General features: G+C 36.3%; 1 protein-coding gene across 7 annotated transcripts in view; it reads left to right on the top strand.

Moving 5' to 3' along the window:
* grh (grainy head) overlaps positions 1-26,556 on the top strand; it is a 175,977-nt gene that overhangs the window by 139,508 nt on the left and 9,913 nt on the right. For all 7 annotated transcript variants that reach the window (XM_090180608.1, XM_090180611.1, XM_090180613.1 and 4 more), the window contains 5 exons: positions 5,305-5,416; positions 6,586-6,680; positions 6,793-6,849; positions 19,578-19,679; positions 25,593-25,659. In XM_090180608.1, the coding sequence (XP_090036734.1) occupies positions 5,305-5,416; positions 6,586-6,680; positions 6,793-6,849; positions 19,578-19,679; positions 25,593-25,659 (433 nt within the window). The remainder of the gene's footprint in view (positions 1-5,304; positions 5,417-6,585; positions 6,681-6,792; positions 6,850-19,577; positions 19,680-25,592; positions 25,660-26,556) is intronic.

Below are 26,556 nucleotides of genomic sequence, written 5' to 3'. Positions count from 1 at the left end.
TATAATGGGTCACCGTGGCACAAAGACTGCGCGTTTTCGGATCTACACTCGCTATAACAATCCATTTAAGATGGTAGCCCATGAAGGCGATAAAATATAGATAGTGGAATAGGAAAAATAAAAATAAAAAATGTAAATTTAAATTTAGAATGAGAATGAAAGTTAAGAGAATTTATTTTCTTTCACTTTTGACCTTTTATATATATAAACGTATATCGTTGGAAGATGGCGCTAAGGTACCATAAAATAGGATTATACCAATTTTCGAAGAAGACCCAAAAAAAAACGAATGGTATTATAGTTTGGTCGTGACAATTAATTGGACGCGGTTAAATCCGGCGCTATTTTATGGGAATCGGGCTTTAGGTGCAGTTAAAGGTAAACGTAGAAGCAGTGTTAGGCTATTAATCAGGATTTAAAGGTTCGAAAATCTGTGTTAAGTCGGCCGACAATCGCGAAGACTATTTTGTTTTCATTTCGCACTTATGGGAATGGGTTCAATATCCGCACCAATAATTGTCACATCGCTACGCAACAAATCCTCTTTAACTGGTACCGTTTTATATTTATCGGTTCTCGAAATTGAATCGAACCCAACCCTTTGACAGCGACACGCGATTTTCTTAAAATAAATTCGATTCTAAAGAATTTAAAAGAAATCACACCGCGTATTTGTTAATAAATTTTTTTCCGTCACAATTCGATACGTATAATTTTATGCTTTTCGCGATTTAAAAAATATTTTTTCTAATCGTGGCGGAAGCTTATATTTTTGGTAACGAAAAGGTGTTATATTATTTTTCTTCAAACTCGCCAACCAAGTCCGCCCTTTTGACTGCGCTAAATAGTTTATACTATTTTATTTATTTGTTGTTATGGTTGTGGTAAACCCAAGCCGCCCCTCGAGAAATACACCGCGCGGTGATGAGCCCAGTCTTGGAATGCGACGACCCCGTTTGAAGACGACATTTATTAAGATGCGGATGATATAAGCATCCTTTTGGAGGGAATTCACGCCTTTTCGTTCTGGTCTCGTTGACACCACCCGCATTATACTCACGAGGTTCTGTTAAAGGTTTCACATAAACCCCAATATTGTATTTGTCCGCGTAACTAAATCCACCCATCAGAAAAATTTCTGTAGTTAAGTTTAAAATTTTAAATTGAGATATCAAAGAACGGATTTCCTGCCGAAGAAATAAACCCATTTTCTATCCTTCAAATGCCAAATAATTCAATAGGTTTTATTTTTATATAACACATATTTTATGTTTTCGTAGTTCAAAGTAAAATGTAAAATCCTTTAACGTATGCGCGTTTGTTTTGAAGTCAGTTTTCTTTTTGTTGTAATCCTTGTTCCGAGATAATCTCCAATGCAAATTTACTTCTGTCTTTGACTAAAGAACATTTTTATTTTAGCTATGTACCACGCTAGAAAATGACAAAACGTACAAACAGCAAGCTATTGAATAAAACATCTTTTAAAAATAAATTGTACGGATAGATAAACAGAAAAAAAAAACTTTTTTTCTTTCCATTGAATTTTGTTTTTCTAGTTTTGGGAATATTTTTCCTTCTACAGGATTGGTTCTTGAGTTTTAACATGATCAATTAATCACTATCTATGCTTAGGAAATTTAGAAATTTATTGCCGAAAATTCGGAGAAAAGTTTTTTCGTGTGAGGACTATCATAAATTATGACTAAAAGTCGAAAATCTTTTTTGTCGAATAAATTTTGCGAAAATTTTCTCGGATCCTACCCGGCATAACGTAATAAAAAATAAGCTTTTAACCCTCGCGTTGAATAAAAACTAAAATCAGAATTTTTCTTACAGTTCATCGTAAGGTTAAAATGTCTCTCTACCTGATGAAGCAAAGTTTGTAGTGTCTTTCGTAGTCGTACGGGGGCGGGATATACCGCTGCGAACTTCCCGACATTTTTTCTTCCATGAATGAAAATCTTCGAGTGAAGTATTAAACAACTGAGTGAAAAAAATATCCGATCGTGTCGCCCCCTGTTGCTAACTTTAGTAACTTAGGTGTTTTTTTATACATACGTATATAATTTGATTTCCACTACCACTAGTCACGGAAGAGAATAAAACCTTATATAAAAATTACAAAAATCGCCCGAACGTTAACCGTCAAGAAATCGTCTTTAAAAACCCCTTTTAGAAATGTTGACCCTTTTCTGTAGGGGCTCTCCTAAGAATTTCGCTGGGAACAGGGCGTAGTGGATAATTCTCATGTGATGACCCCGCAATGTCTACAACGATACACGCGTAACTTAGTCGAGTATTAAAAGGGGTGGTAGAAAAGGTCACGTGGCGTCTCTAAAAATAACAAAAGAGAACCCCTTCTTTGAACCCCTTTAAAAGTTTAGCTTTCATGTCTTTTCATTTGAACGAAAATATAAAAGGTACTATGTTATAAAGGCTTCGATTTCCTTATGTATTTCTTACCGATTTTTTTTATTTCGGAAACTATCGCCTTTTTAAGCGAAACTTCAATTGGAAAAAAATTAGTAGGTCAGAATATTACGCGGGAAGGGGGGTTGTTTAAGGGACAGTTTATGTTTAAGGGGGTATTAATACCGAATATGCGTGGACCTGAATGTCCGCCTTATCACCAACATTTTGAGTCGTAGCTAGACTCCGTAATTATTTTGACTAAGCAAATTTCGTTCGACCGATTTCGAGACGGTTTAGTTTTTTTTAATTAAAGGTAACTTTTCTTTTTTGAAACCTTTTTTGTTCAATCAATTACACGCGATCGGACAAGAGCTACCCAACCTCCGACCTACTTCGATATATTATACATGCTCTCAATTATAGATACCACTCTTTGCTAAAACGGAAATTAAAAAGGAAATAATAATTACCTTGGTTTTTGTACTTTGTCAGTTTTGAAAAACTGATAAGATTTTTATTCAGCGGTATATCAATATGAAAGATTGGGATGATATTACGAAATTTTTGTTCGTTATTAACGCGTATAATGGTCGAGATATACCGAGGTAAACGTGATATCACGAAATTTCCGTGAACTTTCCTTAACTTTTAACCCCTTACGCTAGAAAGTTTAATCATAGTATATTTCATTTGGAACAATTTCGAATCGTGCAGAATTCCTGATTTATTTGTACCAAGATAATAATAATGTTTGAGAAATTGTACAAGATGTGAAGTACATAATTATCTGCCCTTTTATCGAATATCGTCATGGATTAAGCATCTTTGATGACGGTTTGACCTTAGACCAACAATTAAGTGACTTCACACTCAATGTTAAGCCCGTTTTGGCAAATTCCGACCTGTCGCCAGCGAAATATATCAACTCCTATATTCTACTCATGAAGAGCTGTTAGTTGAATTGTAAAATATTTATAGTTTATGAATTATTTCTTGATATAATACTTGACATTTTTCCTATCATTGTTGGGTTTTGTTTTTCATTGCAAGCTTTTTTTGGAATAGCTAGGGACCCCGTCCTGATATGAACTCCACCCACCGCGACAGCCGGGAATGGCACTCGGTTTTTGGAGAATTTGACTATTCATTTTTTCGCACCCCCTAGTTAAAAAACACTCAAGCAGGTAGCCCCGAATCCCTTTTCTTCCCAACGGTGGTAAAATTAAGAACTGTATCTGTAATTCTCAACACTGTGGAAATATATGGAACGTTACAATGGGCGCGCGAACAAGATCCTACATTTAACCTAATGCGTTTTTGATGACTGCTCTCCCCGCGCTCGACTGCCAACGGAGCACGCGAGGATCGAAGCTTTCTCGTTTATCTTCCTATTTTGCCTAATTTCTTCGGCGAGTCTCGTATAATGCCAACACGAGGAAACGCACCTTCGACGGAGACACCTGACTGTACCCTCGTGCGAATTTCGAGGTTAACTCAGACATTTTTTGTCTATTTTGCCCGAAACTCGGAAGGTGAAGGTTTTACGTGATTTCGTCTTAACTTCATTGAAGTTGTTGATGATGCGCCGAGAGAAACTGCTACTGGCACCCGGGTCATTGTACCTGGGTTTCGTGTTCCATTCGTTAGGTCGTCAGACATTGTAGTTTTCGTTTGGCAGGAGGTGTTCCAGCTGATTTATTTGCTTCCTGAGGAGTGTTTGTTGGGTGTAAAAAAGTAAATAAGAAACCCGTAATAATTTTTACCCAGACAATTTTTGTTTTATTCAAAATTTCGCGAAAATATTGTATTTGGGTTCCCAAGTGCGAGTTGAAACCCCGCCGAGTTATCGAAAACCTTTAGAGCTGCAGAATTTAAAATTTCACGCGTTATAGTTGGTGAAAATCCTTTTGTTTACAAAATTGAATCGATAGATATACGCTTCTGTAGTTTCCGAATTATGAAGGTTTTATAGTGAAGTCGTAATGTTTTCTTAAGCGTTTGGATGTAAATATTTTTCTTCATTTTAAAATGAAGCCTATTTTGTGCGATTCTAATGAACCTGAATTAATGGCATTAAAGGTCGCTAGATGACTTGGCCCTAAGAACGTGCTTGTTATTAAGAAATTGGGTGTACAACTTGTAGGTAATCATTAAAAGATTGTGATAAATATGTGTAAATCAATAAAAAACTAAGAAATCTGTGTGAATCACTGAAGCGTTATGATAAATCCTTGGAAATCATCGAAAATGTGTGATAAATCACTGTAAACCAGGGAATATCTTTGTAAAATCATAAAACAGATTACAAACATAAAAATTCCCAAAAATTACAAGTTCAAGTCCATTTTTAATACCATTTATATAGCGCGTCATATATTATATGCAGGGCCCCCAGAGGTCCTATAATTCCTATAAAATCCTATATTTTCAAAAATGTCCTATAACATCCTATATTTTTAGCAAAATCCCCCAAAAGTCCTATAAAATCCTATAATTTTGATATTTTGCCCATTTCAAATCCAACCACTCGGTGAAATTGCTAGATTTAGCTATAGGATAAATTCCTATACCAAGTCATTCTACTTTATACTTTTGTTATTGTTAACATGGTTAGCTACTAGTTTATTTTTGTGATAAAATGGTTAAATAGTTTCTATTTTTTAAGTGAAAATCAAAGATTTATTTCTCTAAATGAAATAGCATATATAGTCCTATAAAATCCTATAATTTGGTAAAAATAGTCCTATAAAGTCCTAGATTTTTAGAAATATAATCCTATTTTTCCTATAAAAAAATTTAAGATTTGAGTGGGGGCCCTGTATATGTGAATATAAATGAAATATCTGTCCGAAAATTTCAAATTGTTAATTATTCGTTTCTTTCCTGGCGCAGTCGGTTGTGATGTTGGTCTTCCGAGAAGAGAAAACGACTGAAGAAGAAATCAAAGCTTGGCAGTTCTGGCACAGCAGGCAGCACAGCGTGAAGCAAAGAATTCTAGACGCAGGTACGTTCGTTGTCGCAAAATGGTCCACCTCCTCCGTTTAATAATCAAATATTCCGTAATTTCCCGAAATTAAATAACAATTTCCTTCTATTTTTGGGAAAACGACCCTGACATTCAACAAACCTTTTACTAACTAATGATATTCAATTTTATTTCTTTCTGTTGGCAATTTCTACTAACATCTATACTAACACTTCGAAAACTCACTCTTCTCTTTTCTAATTTTCTCCAAAAACTAACCGATACTAATATAAAAGGATGTGAGGCAAGTTTTCACTCATTTTTAATTATCTCTTTTGACTAATAATTCCCTAAAATCAAAAGTAAATGAACCGAAGTTATCAAACTGCTATACTACCCATGCTGGAGGCGTTTCCTTACGAATGTACATTTGGACCTCGGAATTTGAAATTTTGCGCGCTCCTAGGCCGAAAAAAAGACGTTTTCGTTTTTATTAAACCATTTTTTATGCATAGAAATAGCTATACCCACAATTCCCAAGTGCAATTTATCGCGTCAAAAGACGGGGATGGAAATTGCTTTAATAGACGCATTCACATATTGCATACTGGGAAATATGCAAAAAGGGGCGAAATCCACCCGAGGTACCTTCCTATTAAATAATGTTTGAGGTAGATGGCGACATTAAAGTTTATGAAAAATAACTTTTTATTTATTAATTACTAAATTATAATACTTTAAATTCTTATTAAAAATATATAATTTTTGTAATTTAAATTAACAATTAATTTTAACAGTAGTTAACACTCTCCGCCATAGATGGCACTATAATACAATTTTAAACTATCAAATCAGGGAAGATAATTTTGTATTTTAAATCTCGACAAAACCGTTCTCCACTAAAAACTGAAAACTTTCAACCAATCGTTGAAAATCAAAATTATGACGTCATAATGCTATCAGAGCGCCATCTACTAACAAATAACGCCATCACCACGTTACCTCGGATGAATTTTACCCCTTTAAAGTTGTCTCTGCCCCTTAAAAATTGTAAATCGATCAATTTGACTCAATTTTCTCATCCTTTTCACAAGGAAAATACCCTCCGATTCCGAGCGCTATTTCGATAACTTCGGTTCATTTACTTCTGCCAAAATGAAATGACTGTCGTGGAAAATGTTTTAATTCGTTTGATTATTGGCCAACAGATACGAAAAACAGTTCGGGAATCATCGGCCAGATCGAAGAAGTAACGCACAATGCTATAGCTTTCTACTGGAACCCATTGGAGAGCCAAGCTAAGGTAGGTTTCTTATTTCCGTAGTAACGCGATACGGTCGCCGAGGTGATATATTTTTGATACTTTACTAAAATATTTTCCCAATTTTTCTTTCTTTTCCCGGTGATCTTTTTAGATCAACATCGCCGTCCAGTGTCTAAGTACGGACTTCAGTAATCAGAAGGGCGTGAAGGTGAGTTCATCCATTGGCACTTCCTTTCGTTCTCCTTATCCGCTTTCAACCATTATCCATTCCTCCGTGCTCGCTTGGGAAGGGGTAGTTAGTATGCCGGTCCATGTCCGCGCTTTAAAGTACTTTCATTGAAGAAGACGCTATAGAAAAATGACCTTTTGAGTTCGACGGAGCTTTTGTGATATAGTCTTACCATCATATCGGCTGACTGTAGGGAAACGGGTAAAGTCTGCGCCTTCAATGTGTCTGGTGAGAACGCGTCTAGATAAAGGCCATATCGACTAACTCGACAGTTAATTGACAGTAGGGAAAACGGGTAAAGTCTGCGCCTTCAATGTGTCTGGTGAGAACGCGTCTAGATAAAGGCCATATCGACTAACTCGACAGTTAATTGACAGTAGGGAAAACGGGTAAAGTCTGCCTCTTCAATGTGTCTGGTGAGAACGCGTCTAGATAAAGGCCATCTCGACTAACTCGACAGTTAATTGACAGTAGGGAAAACGGGTAAAGTCTGCCTCTTCAATGTGTCTGGTGAGAACGCGTCTAGATAGAGGCCATCTCGACTAACTCGACAGTTAATTGACAGTAGAGAAAACGGGTAAAGTCTGTGCCTTCAATGTGTGGAGAGAAAATGCTTCGAGATGATGCTCGCGTTTATTCGCTTTAAATAATATGTGAAAACGTCTTGGAAAGTAATTACTGAAAAATATTAATATTTCTTCCTTCACCCGCCCGCAAGCGTGATTGCTATCTTTTCCATTTGCTTCAGAAATTTTCCAGTTTACTTACGGGCTTCTTAAGAGGCACCTTAACTTCACGAAATATTTTAAACGTGAATAGATCTTTTAATTTTTTTCAACACACTGTCAAAAGTAATAATTTCCGCGGGTCAGATATATTTCACTACGAAGCTAAGCCTCAGCTGATTAAAACGTGTTTAGGTTATTGAAAACGTAGCACTCAACCTTCCCCTGTTATACTTTTTCCCTAATTGTATCGCGCCATTTAGTAGCAGTCGTAAAATTTCCCTTCAACTAGCATTACCGAAAACGTATTTATGATACTGAGAACATTTTGGAAATCAAGATTTAACTTAATCTAGTACCGGTCGTCAAATTTTTTGGCTAAAATTAACTAATTCTTTGACGTACTTAAAACTTGATTTAACGTTTTATTTAATTTAATTAATAATAAATAACATAATAATTGGTAGACTCAACTATTCTGCTAATATAAAACCTATAAAAACAAGGGCTCAACAAATGGTGTTGCCAATTCAATTTCAATTGGGAATTTCAGTACTTTTTGATTATTTAAACGGCTCGAATAGGTGTTTCTATAAAATACGGGAGGTCACGTGTAAATGCTTTTTCTACGTCACTAGCTATAGCTAATGAAGATAGAGCACGCGCTGTAGTCTATACTGATTTTGCAATTTGAAGTTCACGTGCGAAACGCGCGTGCCAATAAAGTACTCAAAAGCTTGAGCTCGTGACGCCAAGAAAAACATTTTATACTTTTCATTTTTAATGGTTTTATTTTATGAAAACATCTAGTATATGTTCTCAGTTATCTATATACGTTCTGGGATTTGTCTGTTATAATACGGTAAATTCTATTAGCGCTTATCACAGAAGTGCGTTCCTATACGGTAAATTCTATTATCAGAAATGCGTTCCTATACGGTAAATTCTATTATCAGAAATGCGTTCCTATACGGTAAATTCTATCAGAAATGCGTTCTTATTATTTTTCTATTAGACTTTCCTAAATGTAGAATATTTGTAAAATTTGGGACCATATATTCGCGGCTATGGTACGGAAAAAAATAAACTTTAAAGAAATAGCGGCCTTTTTAAGCGATTAGTTCCATCAATCAGATGTATCTGAAGGTAACGTCAAAATAATTCAAATCGTGCTAAAAAACTCTTCTTGTGTCCCCCGCACCTTATGAAAGAATATAAATATGCTTTTGTAAAAATATGAAAAACCATACCCTTTATTTTAGCGGTTTATCGTTATGATCTAAATTCGGAATGTAAGTTATTGTTTTCGCAAATCATCGACGAAACCGAATAAAAATATGGTGAATTACGTGAAAATATCTGACATATATTAACTCGCTCCTAGTCAGCAATTTTAACACGACCGGTATTTTATTTGTGTTATAAGGAGATATCTTAAAAATCTCAGTACCCTATTAACTGGAGTTGTTGTTAAATATTTTTCACTAATAATCTATTTTTAAGTCTCGAACTGAGCAGTTATTTGGTCGACCTCATTAATTCATTATCGAACAAAGATTTTTGACGGAGGTTACGCGTTATCCTAACTTGTTTGCGTTGGAAAATTATCTGATAGATTTATAGATATTTCGCGGTAATATTTTATGAATCGTGTGGTATTATATTGGACAATATTTTAAAATTTCGAAGGTCAGGTTATTTAATATTTCTCAAATATGAACTTATCTTTTAAAAATTCACCTTCGTGAACCACGGAGGAACAAACTCAAAATATTTTTTTTAAATTATGGTCTACCATAATATTATCAAAGAAATTATTCAAACAAAAAGGGGGTTAAAAACGCCCTGGCATTTATGGGTAATACAGGCCCGTAACGGCTTGCGCGTACGAGATCCGCGTGCTTTTGAATCGAATTTTTACGATCAAACACGTTTTCTATTGAAGATGTTCTTGCAGCGGGTGGTATTGTATTATTACGACCAGAAAGTACGCGTTTAGCGCCACCACCGGCGCCGCGTGTTTAAAAATTATTTAAAAAGCAAACTGAAACCTCCTACTAAGCCAGCTCCTTTTGACCGCTACCCGCAGAAATTGCGTTTTTCACTTTATAGTCTTATTATGAATAGGCGGTTTTTTTTTCATTTCTGCAATGGTCGATTCGCGGTGTTTTCTTAAGAAAGGGGACCTTATTTGAATAAAGTGCGGAAGATAAAATACGACATTCAGGGCCGCGCGTACAGTTTTCAATGGAGGACGAGTAAATTGTAATAGGTTGTCGAACTAACCGCTGATCGCTTGCACCAATGGCACCAGGAATTTGGCAAGTTTAGACTGGCGCTTTTAAAACATAATTTAATTTTTGGTTCACAACATTCTTTATTGGTGGTGGTTCCAAAAAAAATATATCGGTTCGGGAAATAGGAAAATATATCGGTTCGGGAAATAGGAAAATATATCGGTTCGGGAAATAGGAAAATATATCGGTTCGGGAAATAGGAAAATATATCGGTTCGGGAAATAGGAAAATATATCGGTTCGGGAAATAGGAAAATATATCGGTTCGGGAAATAGGAAAATATATCGGTTCGGGAAATAGGAAAATATATCGGTTCGGGAAATAGGAAAATATATCGGTTCGGGAAATATGAAAATATATCGGTTCGGGAAATATGAAAATATATCGGTTCGGGAAATGGGGAAAATGTAGCGGTTCGGGAAATGGGGAAAATGTAGCGGTTCGGGAAATGGGGAAAATGTAGCGGTTCGGGAAATGGGGAAAATGTAGCGGTTCAAGAAATGGGGTAAATAAATAAACAAAACAAAACAATGAAATATGTCAATCTCACTACTTTACTTTTAACCAAATGTTTTCCTGATTAATAATCGGATTTTATTCTATATTAAATAGGAACAAATATAGGATTAGTTTTGTTTTTTAGCTTCAGTGCACAAACGTATCAATTAAAATAACTTTCTTTATTCGTTGTACCAAAAACACCCTGTATGTGTAATTAGGGAATTTTCAATTTACTGAATAATTTGAACCCTTTTTTATATCGAAGCTAAGGAAATATTTCAATGGTCTATGTTACCCCTAGCCTTACACCCCAGCTGAGCGCGAGTTTCGTATACGAAAGCTTTATAAAATGAATAAGTTGGGGGGAGGGGAAATATATTTTTTGTTCGCATCCACACGATACGCCAATTCATCTTAGTCAAGTGTTAGCTAAGATCTTCGGTGTCGTGATAGCCGCTTGATAATTTTTATGAATATGTAGTGAGTACGGAAAAAGGTGAGGCTTTTTATATAAATATATACTCTTTCAGCATTGCACCGTTCTTACCGAATAAAAAATTGTATCGAAATACTTAATATTACTTAATCTTTTTTGGGGGCTCTTCGCGATGTGGGAATTAGGTACGGTACCTAGGGGTACCTCCTCTCGGTGGTAGGTACGCCTCTTGTAATGAACGAAGCGTGTCGCTTTGGGGATTACTAGGAAGTGTTAAATATACCCCGGTTTTTTTTGGGCTTCATTCGGCAACAACCGTATTTATTTTTTATATTACGAGGCGAACGTTTTAGAGAGGTAATGGCGGATATAAAGTCCATTGTTGCGTCGGCCGTTGCAAACTTTAGGTCGTGACGGTGTGTGGGGTTATCATTATGGACTAGAAATCGTGATGTTTGTCGTATTACTAACTTAAGGAGTTGGTCTTCTTGTTCTTTGTTGGTATTTCTAATTTTAAATGCCTCGGGTGTTGTCAACGTAAATAGTCTCTCGTGTCCTGTTATTAAATGCTGTGCCCACCTAAAATAGGGTTAACGGTTATTAAGATTATTTTTATACCAAGTTGCGTTGTTAGTTTTTATAAATATTTACATCTATATATTGCCTTGTCTCGGAGATATTGCTAAACAAAAATACGAAAACGTCTCGAGAACATTTGAACTTAAATGTCGCCAAAATCGAATAGCCGTTCGGCTGTCCCATGCCAAAACCTTTTAACCAACACGAACGTAATTTTGAGATATTTGACTTTTTCAAAACCTAAGTTATAAGATTTTAACGTGGTTTTTAATGCGAAAATTATAAAATCCAAACACATTTTTTAAATCACAAATAGTTAAATATATATGACTTTTACCTGAAACTTTTACAGTACTTTTGTACGTGAGTTAGTAATACTGATGCGTAAAATCTAATTTTTCTAAAATTTGTTGGTTATAAGGTTTAGCCATGGGGCAGCCGCGTTGTATACCTTGAAATTCCCAATTTCATACGGTTTTAAATCAAACTTGTAAGTGACATTTCCATTGAAATTTAAATACATACACGACTTGACCCAAAATTTAAATAATACATCCAACTGTTTTCGGAACATTTATTAAAGAAATTAAAATGGAAAATATCTATATTCATAATTACGTTAATTCTTTTGATAATTTCCTAACAAAAGAAATAAAATTTTCCCAATTATAAAAATACCAACTCAATAAGGGTTAAATGTTTCGGGCCGATTTTTTTAAACCAGATTTCGAAGTTAGGTTATTATTTCATTATTGTTAGTTAAAAATGTTGGTGGAAAGAAAAACCATTATTTAGAATTATAATGATAAAACAAAGGGTAATTCTTCAAAAAGTGGTAGCGAACGGAATCATTATGTTAAGAAAGGGGGTGAGAAAAATCTGATTATCTCTCTTTAAACCCGCTACTGGGACCCGTCTAGTTAATTAGTTAAACGTGAATTTAACCCGAAGAAGAGGTAACTCGTAATTATAAAGCTATAAACAAAGAACAGTACATCCCGGTTTTAGCGTTAAAAACTTGTTGCCTGTCAAAAGACTGGGTTAAAATTAATGTTCGGAAAAAACATCTGTATCGTGCATTACCCAAAAATGACCTCGTAAACATAATAAATCCTTAGGAAAACCCAATAATCGTATTGTTCATTTGCTTTTTTTTTTGCTCTTTCATAGTTATAAAATATATTCGGTGTTCGTTTTAATTTCTATTTTAACAATTAATTAATTCATTCCGGTATATTAGAGAAAAAATGGAAAATTAATCGTTTTGAAGTTATTGCGTTATTTACAATCTATTTTTCCGAATTTTAATAAACACCTGGTATAAAGATTTTAATAATACGAGAGAAAAAAATGATGACCCATTAATTTTTAATAATAAAAAATTCTTTCGCATCTTTTACCCAAATCTCAGACTAATAAATCATTGCCAGCGTATATTCGTAAAATAAAAAAATTAGGTCTCTAATATTATTCTTACACAACGCGTAGAGAAAAATCTTTTATATTACATCGGAAAATTTAAATTTGACAGATTCGTTTCGGTATCGTTCTAGTTATTAACGCATCAAAAAAAAATAACATTTAATACAAATTCCCAAAACGGAAGGAAATAAGGAAAATAATGAAAAAAAATCTTAATATTTTTTTATTACGCTTTTATCAAAAAAAATCTAAAATTAAATTCAATTTAACAGGATAGTTGTGTTGGTATCTGCGCATAACGGTGGAAGGGAGATATTTTTTTGCCAAACTACCCACAGCGGTATATGTTATTTTAAATAAAAGATTAGATTTGTAACAGTAATAAGAAAAATTCGACAAGCTAGATATTCATTCCTCAGGTATTCGTTCCGCTTCAGTGCACCTTTAGCCAAGCGTGCGTGTCGACTTTCATTTCGAATAACTTTTTAATGCTTTTTAAACGCCGCTAAGGCTTAAGCGCTTTCCCGCGTTATCACGAGTTCCTTCGAGTTAGTTCCGCCAATACGATTGGTTAATTTAAAACCACGTGGTGATTAAAAAAAGGCACTCACGCTTAAGCCTTGTCATTCTACTCTATTGACAGCCATTAATTATTATCAGTCTTTAGCGGGATTTTGTTCAATTCCGAGATAGCCCTCGTTGCCTACGCGATTTTCATTTATTACGGCAATCAAACACGAGGGGGCTGAATTGACGAAGAAGGCCCCTAGATGTCGTGGTGCGCTCAGAAAGTCCGATGATTGAAAACCTTTTCAACTACTCTTTTTTTTTTAATTTAAAAAACTCTAGCTTTTGCTAATTACGATTTTAATTTTTCTTCTCACATCATCTACACCGTTTTAGTCCGGCGCGTCATTGATGGCGCCGGAATGATACTCTGGTAAAAGGACCAATTTCATACATTTCGTTTTGGTTGACACTTGCAACAAACACAGCACCCCACTGCCCACACAAGGAGAACGCAACCCGTCAAAAGTCGTGCATTGTGTACATTTTTCATTGGTTAGACGCCTAGCGGCTGCTGCCGTCGGAGGGGGAAATTTCTCAAATTGTCTTCCCCCTTTCCGTAAAACGTTCAGCGTAAAGGTTCGTCCAATGAAATTTGTACACAACACTGCGTTAGCGTGTTGAAAGGCTAGCTGCGTTCTCCTTGTGTTTGCAGTTGCTCCTATCTTGCAGTGGCGTAGCTAAGACACTTTAGGCCCCCCCCGCGAAAAATTTCAAGTTTTTAGTTGGTATCTAACAAGTTATTTGATGGCCCTGAAGCCCTCCTGCATTGCGGGGTCGGTGGGGGACTTATTTACGCCACTGGACACTTGCCTAAAGGTAGAGCGGTTCTTGAATATCAGCCAACTGGCTATCAGGATAAGGTAGTAGAGTATATAGAGGGCTTTTCGCTTCGCTTTGTCCTTGTCAGTTTTACAAGTATATATATAGTGGGATTGAAAGTAAAATTTTTCACTTAAATTAATATTAAATTAATTTAAGCGCCGGACTATGCTTGGTCTTTGGCAAACTTGTTTATTTATAAGATAGCGTTCGAAGTGTGCTCTTTTCATATCCTTGTTGAAAAAGGGGTGGTTCCGTTCGAATCTGTTATGAGGGTTCACTTTAATTATATAGTTTTTGGGAGCTTATCGCCTTTCAAAATTTGTATTTTAAATTCGGGTCTTCATTTTGTACGTTTTCTGGGATATTATGGGCGGTAAATAAGCGAGTTTCAATATAATCTGACGCGTGCGCAGTTAGGCGACGAAGCAGACTTTGACGTCATGCTTCAGCGTGACCTTAGTGAGCTAATTACGTTGGCTTGCGATTTCTTTAGTTGTAAAAAGTACCACCCTAATATTCATTTCTAAAGCCGCTAGATGGTGGTACGTTTTTAAGAGGTGCATTTTAAGCAGAAACGTTACCATTCCCGCCCATTCCCGTTGAAACTATATCCTGCCCAAACCATTTCCGTTTAAATAAAAGTTTTCCAACCATTCCTCATTTCATTTGACATAGTTTTCTATCTTTCCCATCCATTACCGAACTCTAAATAACCTTTCCTATCCATTACCGAACTCTAAATAACCTTTTCCATTCGTTTCCGAACTCTAAATAGCCTTTCCCAAATTCCCATCCATTACCGAACTCTAAATAGCCCTTTCCCATTCGTTCTCGAACTCTAAATAGCCCTTTCCCATCCGTTCTCGAACTCTAAATAGCCCTTTCCATCCATTACCGAACTCTAAATAGCCATTCCCATTCATTACCGAACTCTAAATAGCCATTCCCATCCATTACCGAACTCTAAATTACCTTTCCCATCCGTTTCCGAACTCTAAATAGCCCTTTCCATTCATTTCTGGACTCTAAATAGCCTTTCCCATCCATTACCGAACTCTAAATTACATTTCCCATCCGTTCTCGAACTCCAAATAATCTTTTCCATCCATGCAATAACTCTAAATAGCCTTTCCCATCCATTCCCTAACCGAAAATAAGATATCAATCTGATTCTAGTACGTTGCTGGGGTATTTCAACGGCTACAGCAACTGCGCTTGTTGTAGAGTTAGAGTTAAATAAATTGGTTTATTTCGTGTTCCAACTTACAAACGGTCACGACAACCAGCCAACCAAAAGGCGTCAAACTAAATTTTTGTAATTTGTTTTGAGTCGAGAATACTTTTATGTTTTGACGAAGAATTTCTATTATAAAATAACCCTATTCGCAATGCACAATCCAGATAAATCGTGCAATAGATGGCGCAATTTAAATCGGATTGAAAAATGAGTCAAGAAAGGAGTTTCCATATTATAATAAACCAACGGACAAAGAAATGTTTTTCTCCCATGCGATTTCGCTGGAGGCCTCCGGGGGTACTCTTTTGGTCCTCGATGTCTTCCGATTTATCACCGAATGTCATCCATCTTTGATAATACAAGGAAGGGGCCCACTAACGCCATCTCTGTTCTTTTCGGATGATTAATTCGGTCGGAATATAAAAACGAAGGCGGTTTTTTTTATTTAAAAAAGTGAATTTGACAGAAGCCGTGCAGCGCCATCTTTTAAAATAAATTACAAATTTTCAGTTCCTCTTTCACTCTAGTTTCGACTGGTTGGGCATTCGGGTGAAATTGAGAGCTAGAGGTCATTTAGAGGTGACGACGGAACTGATACGCGCACGCTATTAGTTGTCTCCCTCGAGGCAAATACATATTTGTTTACTCAAGAAATCAGATTTGATTTATAACACTAGTATTTTATTTATAAACTACCCTTGAAAAGAAATTGAAAACCAGCGCTAAGCCTTGGTTTGTAAAAATCTCGAAATTTTTTATCTATGCCTTGAAGGCGTAATGTGGGGCGAACATTCCAAGCAGTCCATCTTATAATTTGTTTCGGTTTCTTCCTGTTTTCCAACGTTAAGAAATCGCCTTTGGGGGATACGCGTGAATGACGCCGCTGTTTCTTGACCAACGCGTCGGCGCGGTTTTCGTATTTTGGGCGCGTGCTTATCAATCACGGTTCTTTGACACGTGACGTCACAACACCCTGGGGGCGCGCGAGAGCATTTTTTCTCTTTTTTAATAAGGTGGCAGTCCTGTCATTAAATAGTTTTTTCCCGGCTCGGGTCGAACTGCCATTTCAATACCGCGATGAGTAATATTTCGTAGATCGTTTTTTATAAAGAACCACCCTTTTGTATCAAATCTTATTGTAGTATCGAATGAGGTTTCATTCTAACGCCAAAGCCCGCCGCCGGTAATAGCCGGGTTACTTATTAAATCTTAGGTATTTATCAAAACGTTAGACGCGATTTTGGGGAGTGGTCTGCTAGTTCTTCCGCTACGATGGTCAAGAGTAGGAAAATGTATATATTTTCTTTATCAAAAGGATTCTCCCGTAATTATAGTAGCTATATAAGAAATCTATTTGAGTTGATAGACGTTTGTAAGTGGTAGGAATTTATCTTTTTCGCGTCGAGTCTAATGCCCCCTCGCGGTGGCGGGAGGCGCTTTTTTGTTTCTAGTAACTCTTTCAATAATGAAACGGAAAAATAATGGGAATTTTTGTCTTCCTGGCAACGAACGTTAAACTGTTAATTTTGTTGTTGGAACATTTCCCTGTTGGTCTGTCAAACTGCCCTATCCGGGTTTGCCTTCTCACGAGCTAAATTAACAGACCCGACCTGAATTCCCGTAATTTTCCGAAACCATATTGGAGAGAGAGAGAGAGAGAGAGAGAGCTATTGTACGGTCGTGTTCCTAACTTCAAAAGTCGAGGTCATTCGTTTGCTTGTTAACTCTCTTCCAACATGAACGATTTATCGTGTTGCCATAACGCGATGTTCTTAATTTTGTATTCCACGCTACACCTCCAATAAATTTACCCTTCGAAAATTAATTGCAAACACAAATAATAAATCTACTTATCATTGCGGTAACGCTGCTTTCTCCAAATTAATCTGTCTTAACTTCCTGATAAGTCTGTTATTTATTTGCCCAGATAACCAATTTCTAATAAGAACGCTGGTAGAAATTTATAAAAAATAACGTAGCTTTGTGACCACATCATAAGGAAGATAATGACATAAGTATGACCCTTTCAAGGGGTCTGACATTTGCAAATTTTGCGTACGGAATTTTCCATCGCAAGGTTATTTCAGCTTAGATTAACAATAGTAGTGCCTACCTGGATATATCACTCTATCGTTCCGCGTGCAATTGCGAGTGTTTGTTACGGGTTCTGCCTTGTAGAAGGCTACGTGTTACGGGAGTTTCGGAAATTATCCGTTAACTTCGCCGAAGCGGCGCTGCTGTCGCAAAATCAATTTGGTGGTCAGATTTTTTCCAAGTTATATATCTAGGTAGGCACTACTATTGTTAATCCAAGATTTCAGAGCCCGATTTTCGTTTAGATTTGTTTTTTTAGTTAGATTTCAAGATTTTGAAACTGATTTCTAAAATCATTTTTATTTAGAGTGTAGGGGATTTTTGGTCCTATTTTTAAACGCGCTTTAACTTCAATACTAACTTGACAGTAATTTATTCCAATGAAGGAAGTAAAGATGGACGAATTTCCCGTTCGACGATCATTAATATAAATCTTTCAGTGTCATACTAATGTTTACTCCGTTACTTTTGATCAAACCTATTACCGATGACTTCCTGGTTTTGTAAGACGTGGTACCTTAATGGGAGCTATAATGTAACGGAATGTTGATGTTGTAATAAGTTTGCGTTTAATATCGCGACCCTTTTTGGCCAGGTGGTCTTCTCGGGCCAACGACCTCGGAAACGGACAACATTGAAACTCTTTGTCAAGTCTATATAACACACACTCTCTCCAGACCTGTATGAAGAGTGTATGGCCCCCTAATCCCCGACGAAGATAACCCACAAAAATAGTTTTAAAATTACAGCCTTTCTCGTTTATTCAAAGTAGTCGCGCTTTTGAAGTTGAACGCCTCAAAATTTTCTTCGTTTTCCTCGTCTTTTAACGCGGCTACTTTTCCTTTCAAAATTACCCCTTAGTCTTCTCACCTAAAGCCGATATTGGCGTGGAAGTATCACGTTGATCGCCCGCGTTCGGATGGCTGGCTGGCTGGACGGACGCGTGAGGAAAAAATGGCTTATTTCTCCTGAGTAGGAAATCACGGGTTACGCTCCCTTTTCAAATAAATATCACCCCATTTTAAAAGGATAAGAATACAGTAATAAAAGTTAAATTTAAAAAAAAATTTATGGTCACTAATAAAACGACCACTAGGGTGACTTCCTCAACTCGTCGGGGTAGACGGTCTTACGGCGCCAATTTTATTGATAAATAGCTTTTTTTTATTTCGGTCAAAATCACACTTATTTCTCCCAACAATTAAAAGAAAACTTTTGTCATTAACAAAATGGGCGTTACTTAATTATTCCTCTTAACTAATTAACGCGAGCCTTATTAGCATTGGATCTTTTCGGACCATTTTTATTTATACTACAGCCGAGGCTTAGGCGCCATTTATGGAAAGTTAATATATTAAAGGGAAATTAGATTTAATAGTGATTATACCGGGAAGGAAATGGGAGCGTAGCCCCCGAGAAACGTCGTCCGCATACTCGATGCGGAGAACGTGTAAGGCCTAGCGGGGAGAAACGAAAATGAGTATAAAATTCATAAGCGTTTGCCAAGTCTTAACCTTGGGGAGCTTTTAAAACCACGCATTTTTTAAGCGCCAAGGGTTAACAACCCAAGACGATTTGAGCCTTTGACTGGCATTCCACCTTCCTCTCCCCTATTCGTTGCTGCGGCGTCGGAGAAGAATATTACAGCCGTAACCGATTCGCGTCGACACCATACACACTACCATCCCTGTTGGCAAATATTATATAAAAGTGAAAAAGATAAACTGAAATAGCACGGAGGTTTAATTTCATATTCAAAATATTTCTTTTACTATTGAATTTTCTCCGGATTCGCCATTTGCATGGTATGATAAACCTTGAAAGTTTCAAGAGTGTTAGTTTGAACATTTTTGCGGTGTTTTTAATAGTGGGTGCTTTAAACCCGCGCAACCTTTGGTGATGGGGTCAATAATTATTGTGGCGTATATCATAGATCATTTCACTCAAAATTCGATTTACTTTTTCCAAAAATTATTTGCTAATCAGTCGCTAATTAATGTTTTTTTTGTTTTGATTTTTCGTAGGGTTTGCCACTTCACCTTCAAATTGACACTTTCGATGACTACCGAGAGGGAAGCACGCCAGTACACAGAGGGTATTGCCAAATCAAAGTATTCTGTGATAAGGTAAGAGATCGACCATTTTTTCCTCCCTATCCAGATATGGGAGGGGCCAAATGTATTTTCAACGCCTTAATTAATCTAATGACGTTGATGGTGTCAGTTACCGGCAACTCTTGCTTAAAATTACCTTTCAATATATCGATTTTTCACTTGTACTGCAAACGAAACCACGCCCACTGAGGTATTTAGAATAAGTGTTGTTCTTTTCAATAGAGACATGTATTACATTCAAATGTAATATGTCGATGAACAACTTGTTTTACAGTATCTGAAACTGTTGATTATAAATCTAATAAAATTGAACGAGGAGCTACCGAATTATAATTTATAATTTTCCATAGTTTATAACGATTTAAGTTAGGACCCGCCCTGATAATTTCGAAAGGGTAAAATTAACAATCCAAATATCGCTACTAAGTTATTCAAAGTACGGAAATTTAGCGTAGTTTACCTTAAGGGTTATCGTATTACGAGTAAAACCTAGAAAAATAACGATTTGAACTAATAAAACTTTCCGCTTTTTATTTTCAAATTGACGGATTTTTTTTTGGCACGTTGATAGTCCGCGTACTACAATTCTTATCACGTCGGTATAAACCGCGAGACAGTGTTTGATATAGGCGTCCATTCGCGTTAGTATTTGAGACACGGGAGGTCCCTAATATACAAGAATTAAGTTCTCCGTCAGAGTTAGTCCAATCCGCGGCACTGCAACCGTGATTAACATAGAAAACATCTTACGTCGATAGCCTCGCAGAAGTACCGCGTTTTATAGATTAAGATTTGAGAGAGAGAGAGAGAGAAAAGTGTGCCTCAGGCGTAGAAGCGTTGTATCGTAGGAAAAAAAGCATTGACCTGGCACACAAAATGTATTACATTTACAGGGCGTTTTCATTCGAACTTAATCTGTATCTTTTGATAAATACACCGCGCGTGTACTCTTCGTCGGTTGGAGGTGTGTTTGCTAGTTTGATAGTTTTTGGCATCCGTACCCAGAACTTAGAAAGATTCGTGGTTTCAACGTAGATTTTTCACACCCAATATTTTTTTTCGTTCTCTAATTGTACGCCTTGTAATGATTTCGTTAGAAGGGTTTAAATAGGAAATTAGACGCGTTATTGCACGATTTGGCAAGCCAAATGGCGAATGTAATTGAAATGTTCGTCGTGTTTTCCCCCTTTTTCCAACTACCGTTGACGCCTTCAGTTTCTAACTTTTCGATCGGCCATCCAGCCAGCCAACGTGGTTCGAACGATTACTTTTTGATTCCGGTCTCGAAAGTAAAAATATAAACTTCTAATGGTCAATGGTATCCATTAAGATGGAAGAATTCGCTTTATTTTTGAACGTATTAGGAGAAGAGGAGGAGTTAGGTTGAGGGACTACCGCCGCACCCTCTGTCGTAATTGATAGGAACTATCTTCCCTCTAAAATCAAATTTATTTTTAGGAGGGGTACTCTTTAATAATAAAAAATAAACCTACTAAGAATCTTTTCGGTTTTCTTAGATTAGTATCTAAAACTTTGCTTTGTATCCTCTATAATTATATTTTTATAAAATTATACCGTATTTTGAACTTAGTGTATGTAAGACTGCAAATTTCAATGAAATTCCTTAAAATATTTTATCCCAATAATAGGTGAAAATAGTCAAATGTAGAACCGTGTGGAAAAATTGCTGGTTTTAAATGAAATAAGTATACGGAGTACATTTGGTATCGTATTACGTACAACCGCATCCTAACCATATTTTAAAAATTCCCTTCTAAAATTAATAAATTCTAGACCTTATGTTTTGACAGATTATAGTAATAGAGATTTTTCTACAGTCATGGTACATCGAGATACCAAATAAAGTAAATAGTATTTTCATCTTGGCGGCTCTGTAACGATGTTACCCTTTCTAGGGGCACAAAGAGATAATAGATCTGCCCTGGCAATTTATTAGCGTCAACCATTCGTGGTATTCTTCGAGATAATGAGCGCCCAACCCTTTTAAGAATGCCGTAAGAGTTTAAAACTCGCTTATACTTTTGTAAATACAGCGAGACTAATCTTGCTTTACGAGCCGGGACTAACAAATATTTATTCTTTTAATTTATGTACAATTATTGTATTTAAGAAAATATTTCTATATATTTATCTATACTGTTATTTACGTAACGCCAAACCGGAAAAAAAAGTTAAACCCTTATTAGATAATATAATATTAAAAATATAGAATTAGTTAATCTTTTCAATTAACATAGCGCCACCTGGTGGCCAATTCCAGAAGTACACTTAGCTGATGGATTTTCGTCTGGTTTTAGAACGAAAACTTTGCTTCGGTGACTCAATGCAAATCGAAAAGGTTAATTAATTACTTAGACGGAATAGTTTTCTAAACGCGGGTCAAACTAATTAAAATTAAGTTCGAATAACCCGGGATGGGGATTTCGGGAAAATGGGAGTTCAAACCTTGAACTAGATCCGTTGGTATCTTTCTCGTTTCGAGCTGTCAAATTGAAACAAAAATCCATTCTGCAAAAAGGAATGGAAATAACTGGAGGCGAAAACCGAAAAAGCTTTTTAATGATTAATGAACCCTGTGATGCGCGCGAGGAAGTGTTGGGAGCTTGCAATGATGGAAAACCTCCGCGTAACGTTTTGTCTTGTCCAGCTATGGCTAAATCGTAGGTCGCTCGTTTTCCTTTTCCATCTCTAGATGGCGTTGTTCGGCAAATTATTTTCGGCAACTCGGATCGATTGGTAACGTTGTTCACGATATCGCGGGTAATTTCTAAGCGTTTAATTTTTTATCTGGCCGATTATGTAACTACAATGTTGAACTGCGGAATTTTTTATTCTTCCCTGATAGATAACAACAGGTTATTTATTGTAAAATAGATGGGAATTTGATCGCTTCTTTCAAAAACGACCTTCGAATCGTTGGTCACGATTGATTTAAGAAACTTATTTCTTCGAAGAATCGCCTGCATTTAATCGAGCGTTATCTATCGGTAATTTTCTTACACTTCGGATCGATTATAGGAAATAAGACTTGTAGCTTTGCGAAATGTTCTCTGGTCACGGCTATAGTTAAATAATTAATACGGACGCTACATCTAGTAACAGAAAACTGAAACTTTCCATACGTTATTTGCTTGTCTGCCATTTCAACAAAACTTAAATAGTATCTTGCCTTCGATAAAATGCTGTAGATGGCGCCACAATAAATACATAAGTGAGGTAATACGATCTGCGCCAACGCAGTGACTACCGCACTATCTATTAACAGAAAAGTTAACTGTTTATTACATAATTTCCTTATTTCTACAAAAATGAAATAGTAAGAGCTTTCGGAAATAACGATTTATTGTAGAAAATTATTTTCCTTATAGAATTCGTTACGAATGTAATCTTTTCAAATTTAGGAATTATCGATTACGTAATTTTTTTTAAAGTTGACGCCAAAAAAATATTGGATGAGACTTATCACAAATTAGTCTGATTGTTTTTTTTTTGGGGGAATTCTACCCAGAAAATGTTAAAATTCCGTAGAAATATTCATGTGTCACCTGTACTTAAGCCTAATCTAATCTAAAGGAACTTTTAAAAAAAATGAGAGCAGTCTTATACGAAAGTTTCAATCTCATTATATTTTATTTTAACAAGAGTGTGTACCAAGTAAGTCTTGAGCTTGTTTGTCGGTTGCTTAAAGTTTAATCTTCTCTACATTTTTTTCCTACTTCTTATCTGTCTCATTCCCTGTCATAAAATAAAACATTCTGTAAAAAAAAATATAGGAAAGTATCTTTTTAAGGGTCCAAATATCCTAAACATTCTACGCTCGATTGGCTCTCCGAAGATTTATTCTCATTTAAAAACCTAATCGCTTTGACTTTTAAAACGCTATCCAAATTTCGTTGAAAAAAAAACAAATGGGAACGTCACCTTCATGAATGTAGATAGGTCTAGTGTAGAAGATAAGTTAGGGGTAAAAAAAGGGGGGAAAGTAAGTAAAATGAAGTCTGTTCGTACTATAATTCCTTGTCGATCGGGCTAAATGAAAAATATGTTTATAGTACATGTGAAATTTAGACCAAACCACTGGCGCTTAAATTTCGTTAAACGACTCGCGTTTTAAAAATCAGGGAAAAGTCGGGGTTTTTAAAAATCAGGGAAAAGTCGGGGTTTTTAAAAATCAGGGAAAAGTCGGGGTTTTTAAAAATCAGGGAAAAGTCGGGGTTTTTAAAAATCGGGGAAAAGTCGGGGTTTTTAAAAATCGGGGAAAAGTCGGGGTTTTTAAAAATCGGGGAAAAGTCGGGGTTTTTAAAAATCGGGGAAAAGTCGGGGTTTTTAAAAAACGGGGAAAAGTCGGGGTTTTTAAAAATCGGGGAAAAGTCGGGGTTTTTAAAAATCGGGGAAAAGTCGGGGTTTTTAAAAATCGGGGAAAAGTCGGGGAATTTTAAAAATCGGGGAAAAGTCGGGGAATTTTAAAAATCGGGGAAAAGTCGGGGAATTTTAAAAATCAGGGAAAAGTCGGGGAATTTTAAAAATCAGGGAAAAGTCGGGGAATTTTAAAAATCAGGGAAAAGTCGGGGAATTTTAAAAATTAGTCTAAAAGTCGGGGAATTTTAAAAATTAGTCTAAAAGTCGGGGAATTTTAAAAATTAGTCGGGAATTTGATCTTGAAAAAACTGTGGCAACCCTGTAATAGTTATTGATGGTCGGTTTTAATTGGAGGTCCAATAACATTCTTCAAAATTCGACGCTATTCCGGCAAAGTTTAATTACATTCTGTGGAAACCTCAAATGGCAGCTTTAATGAACATGGCGAAAAGGCTTTTCTCTTCCACCACCGCGTGGAGACGCGCTGCTATTTTAACATTATCGCACCGTCTAATGATGGTTCTTCAGACCTGTAATCACTTTTGAAGCTTAAAACAGCGGCCCTAATTAAATTGAAATTGAAATTTGCAGCAGTTCTAAATTAATGACGCGGTTTATACTCGGCGAAAATGTGCTCAGAGTTCAAACGCGAAATAATGGTTTATATAAATAGCGAGCTGGGAAAAACTACTCCCGCTTGATTTTATCAGGGGCGTAGCCTGGCTCCCGAAATTTAGTGGTCGACACTCCCGTCGCTCCTCTCTTAAACCTGTTCGTACTTCCCAGCAATGCGTCCGACATTTGAGTTTATTTTAAATAAAATTTCGGATTTAATTGCGCTAAGTACCGCGTACATTGGGTCAGAAATTTATATACGTGTACTCCAAGCAAACACAAACCTATTTATGTTATCTAGAACGTTTTGTTATGCAAGTAGTTTAACTGAAAATCGCAATACCGATTGCTATAGTAACGCCATCTGTCGGGGAACTTGTTGCAAAATATTTTCTCTTCAAACAATAATTGATAGTTTACTTACTATTTTGATATTAATTATTAATTAAATTAAATCGTAAAATTAAATTAATTAAAGTGGCATCTAGGAGAAACAAACACAAGGAGAACGCAGCTAGCCTTTAAACATGCTAACGCAGTGTTGTGTACCAATTTCATTGGACGAGCCTTCACGCTGAACGTTTTACGGGCAGGGGGGAGGGAGACAATTTCCGAATTTTCCCCTTCCGACGGCAGCAGGCGCTAAAATGTTTAACCAATGGAAATTGTACACAAGAAAATACACGACTTTGCGTTATCCTTGTGTGGGGTGCTGTGTTTGTTGCCCCTAGGTGGCATCAACTGAATTAAGATATAAAAGGTACTTTTCCGTAACTAATTTTATCGAAAGATCAAAGAAAAAGTTCTTTCGACCGATTCTAGAAGGGGAAAACGTTTGAGAGTAGTCTAGTACTTTCTCGGTAACCTAAATATGTTCTTGGTATTAATTTAAAATACTGATGTCAATGTGTCTCGTTTTTCTTTCTGCAGGGAGCGGAACGTAAAACAAGGGACGAGGAAAGGAGAGCAGCCAAAAGGAAGTTGACAGCGACCGGAAGTAAGTGTGGGACTCCGTTTTGTTCCTAAATCCGAGAAAGTTGATAAGTTGGCTCAATATAATCTTCCCCCGACTCTCTCGCTGCCCACATCGTTCAACCCTTTCATCGAGACCCCAATTTTCTTTAACCAATACAGTTCGAAACTACATCCTGGTAGAGATTAAGATATGTCAGGGAATTCACCTTACGCCGGGATATATGTGCTAAGGGAAACGAAGAGCAGGAACAAATATTTACTTTTTTAGAAGGGGAGAATGAGATCCAATATTTATTAGAGAATATTGTTCAATAGAAAACACGCTATGTATATTTTATCAAAATTTTCCTGCTTTCAAAATTCTCTTATAAATGGTAGCTATCATTTACGTTCGGTCCAAAGGTGAAATTGGGCATATTCTTCCACCCAACCACGAATGAACGGTAAAGTTTTAGAAAAAAAAAGGTACGAAATTAATTCCAATTTTTAGTGAATAGCATTTCGTGATACCTTTCGAGGTTTCGCCTTGAACGTTTTTATTTCGTCAAATTTGAACCTACGGGGTCGCGCGCTTAACGTATCGGAACCGACCAGCCAGCCAACCAGGAAAGATCGATTAATCACTTTTCGAACAAATGAAACAACAAATTAAAAATTGAAAGTAAATAATAAACAACGCGCGCTATTGAAAATTAAACGCGAAAATTTGATTTCTTACTAATCTATCGCTTTGGGCTCTAAACTGGCCGAGTGGTAGATCACGTTTTTGGGTGGGAAACGTCCTCGTGATGTTCACGGGCGCACTTATACTTACATTTTATATTGCGAAAGGCGTTCGAATTTTTCGGTTATCACGCGCAGCGGTGATTAAGACTTGTTTACCTCAAGCAAAATGAAAAACTAATTATTTCTTTATTTT

Source organism: Leiobunum rupestre, chromosome 7, assembly GCF_980474605.1.
Source record: "Leiobunum rupestre chromosome 7, qqLeiRupe1.1.hap1, whole genome shotgun sequence".
NCBI classification, from domain to species: Eukaryota; Metazoa; Arthropoda; class Arachnida; order Opiliones; family Sclerosomatidae; genus Leiobunum; species Leiobunum rupestre.
Note: the sequence above shows the minus strand (reverse complement) of the source record. Positions and strands in the feature narration are given on the sequence as shown.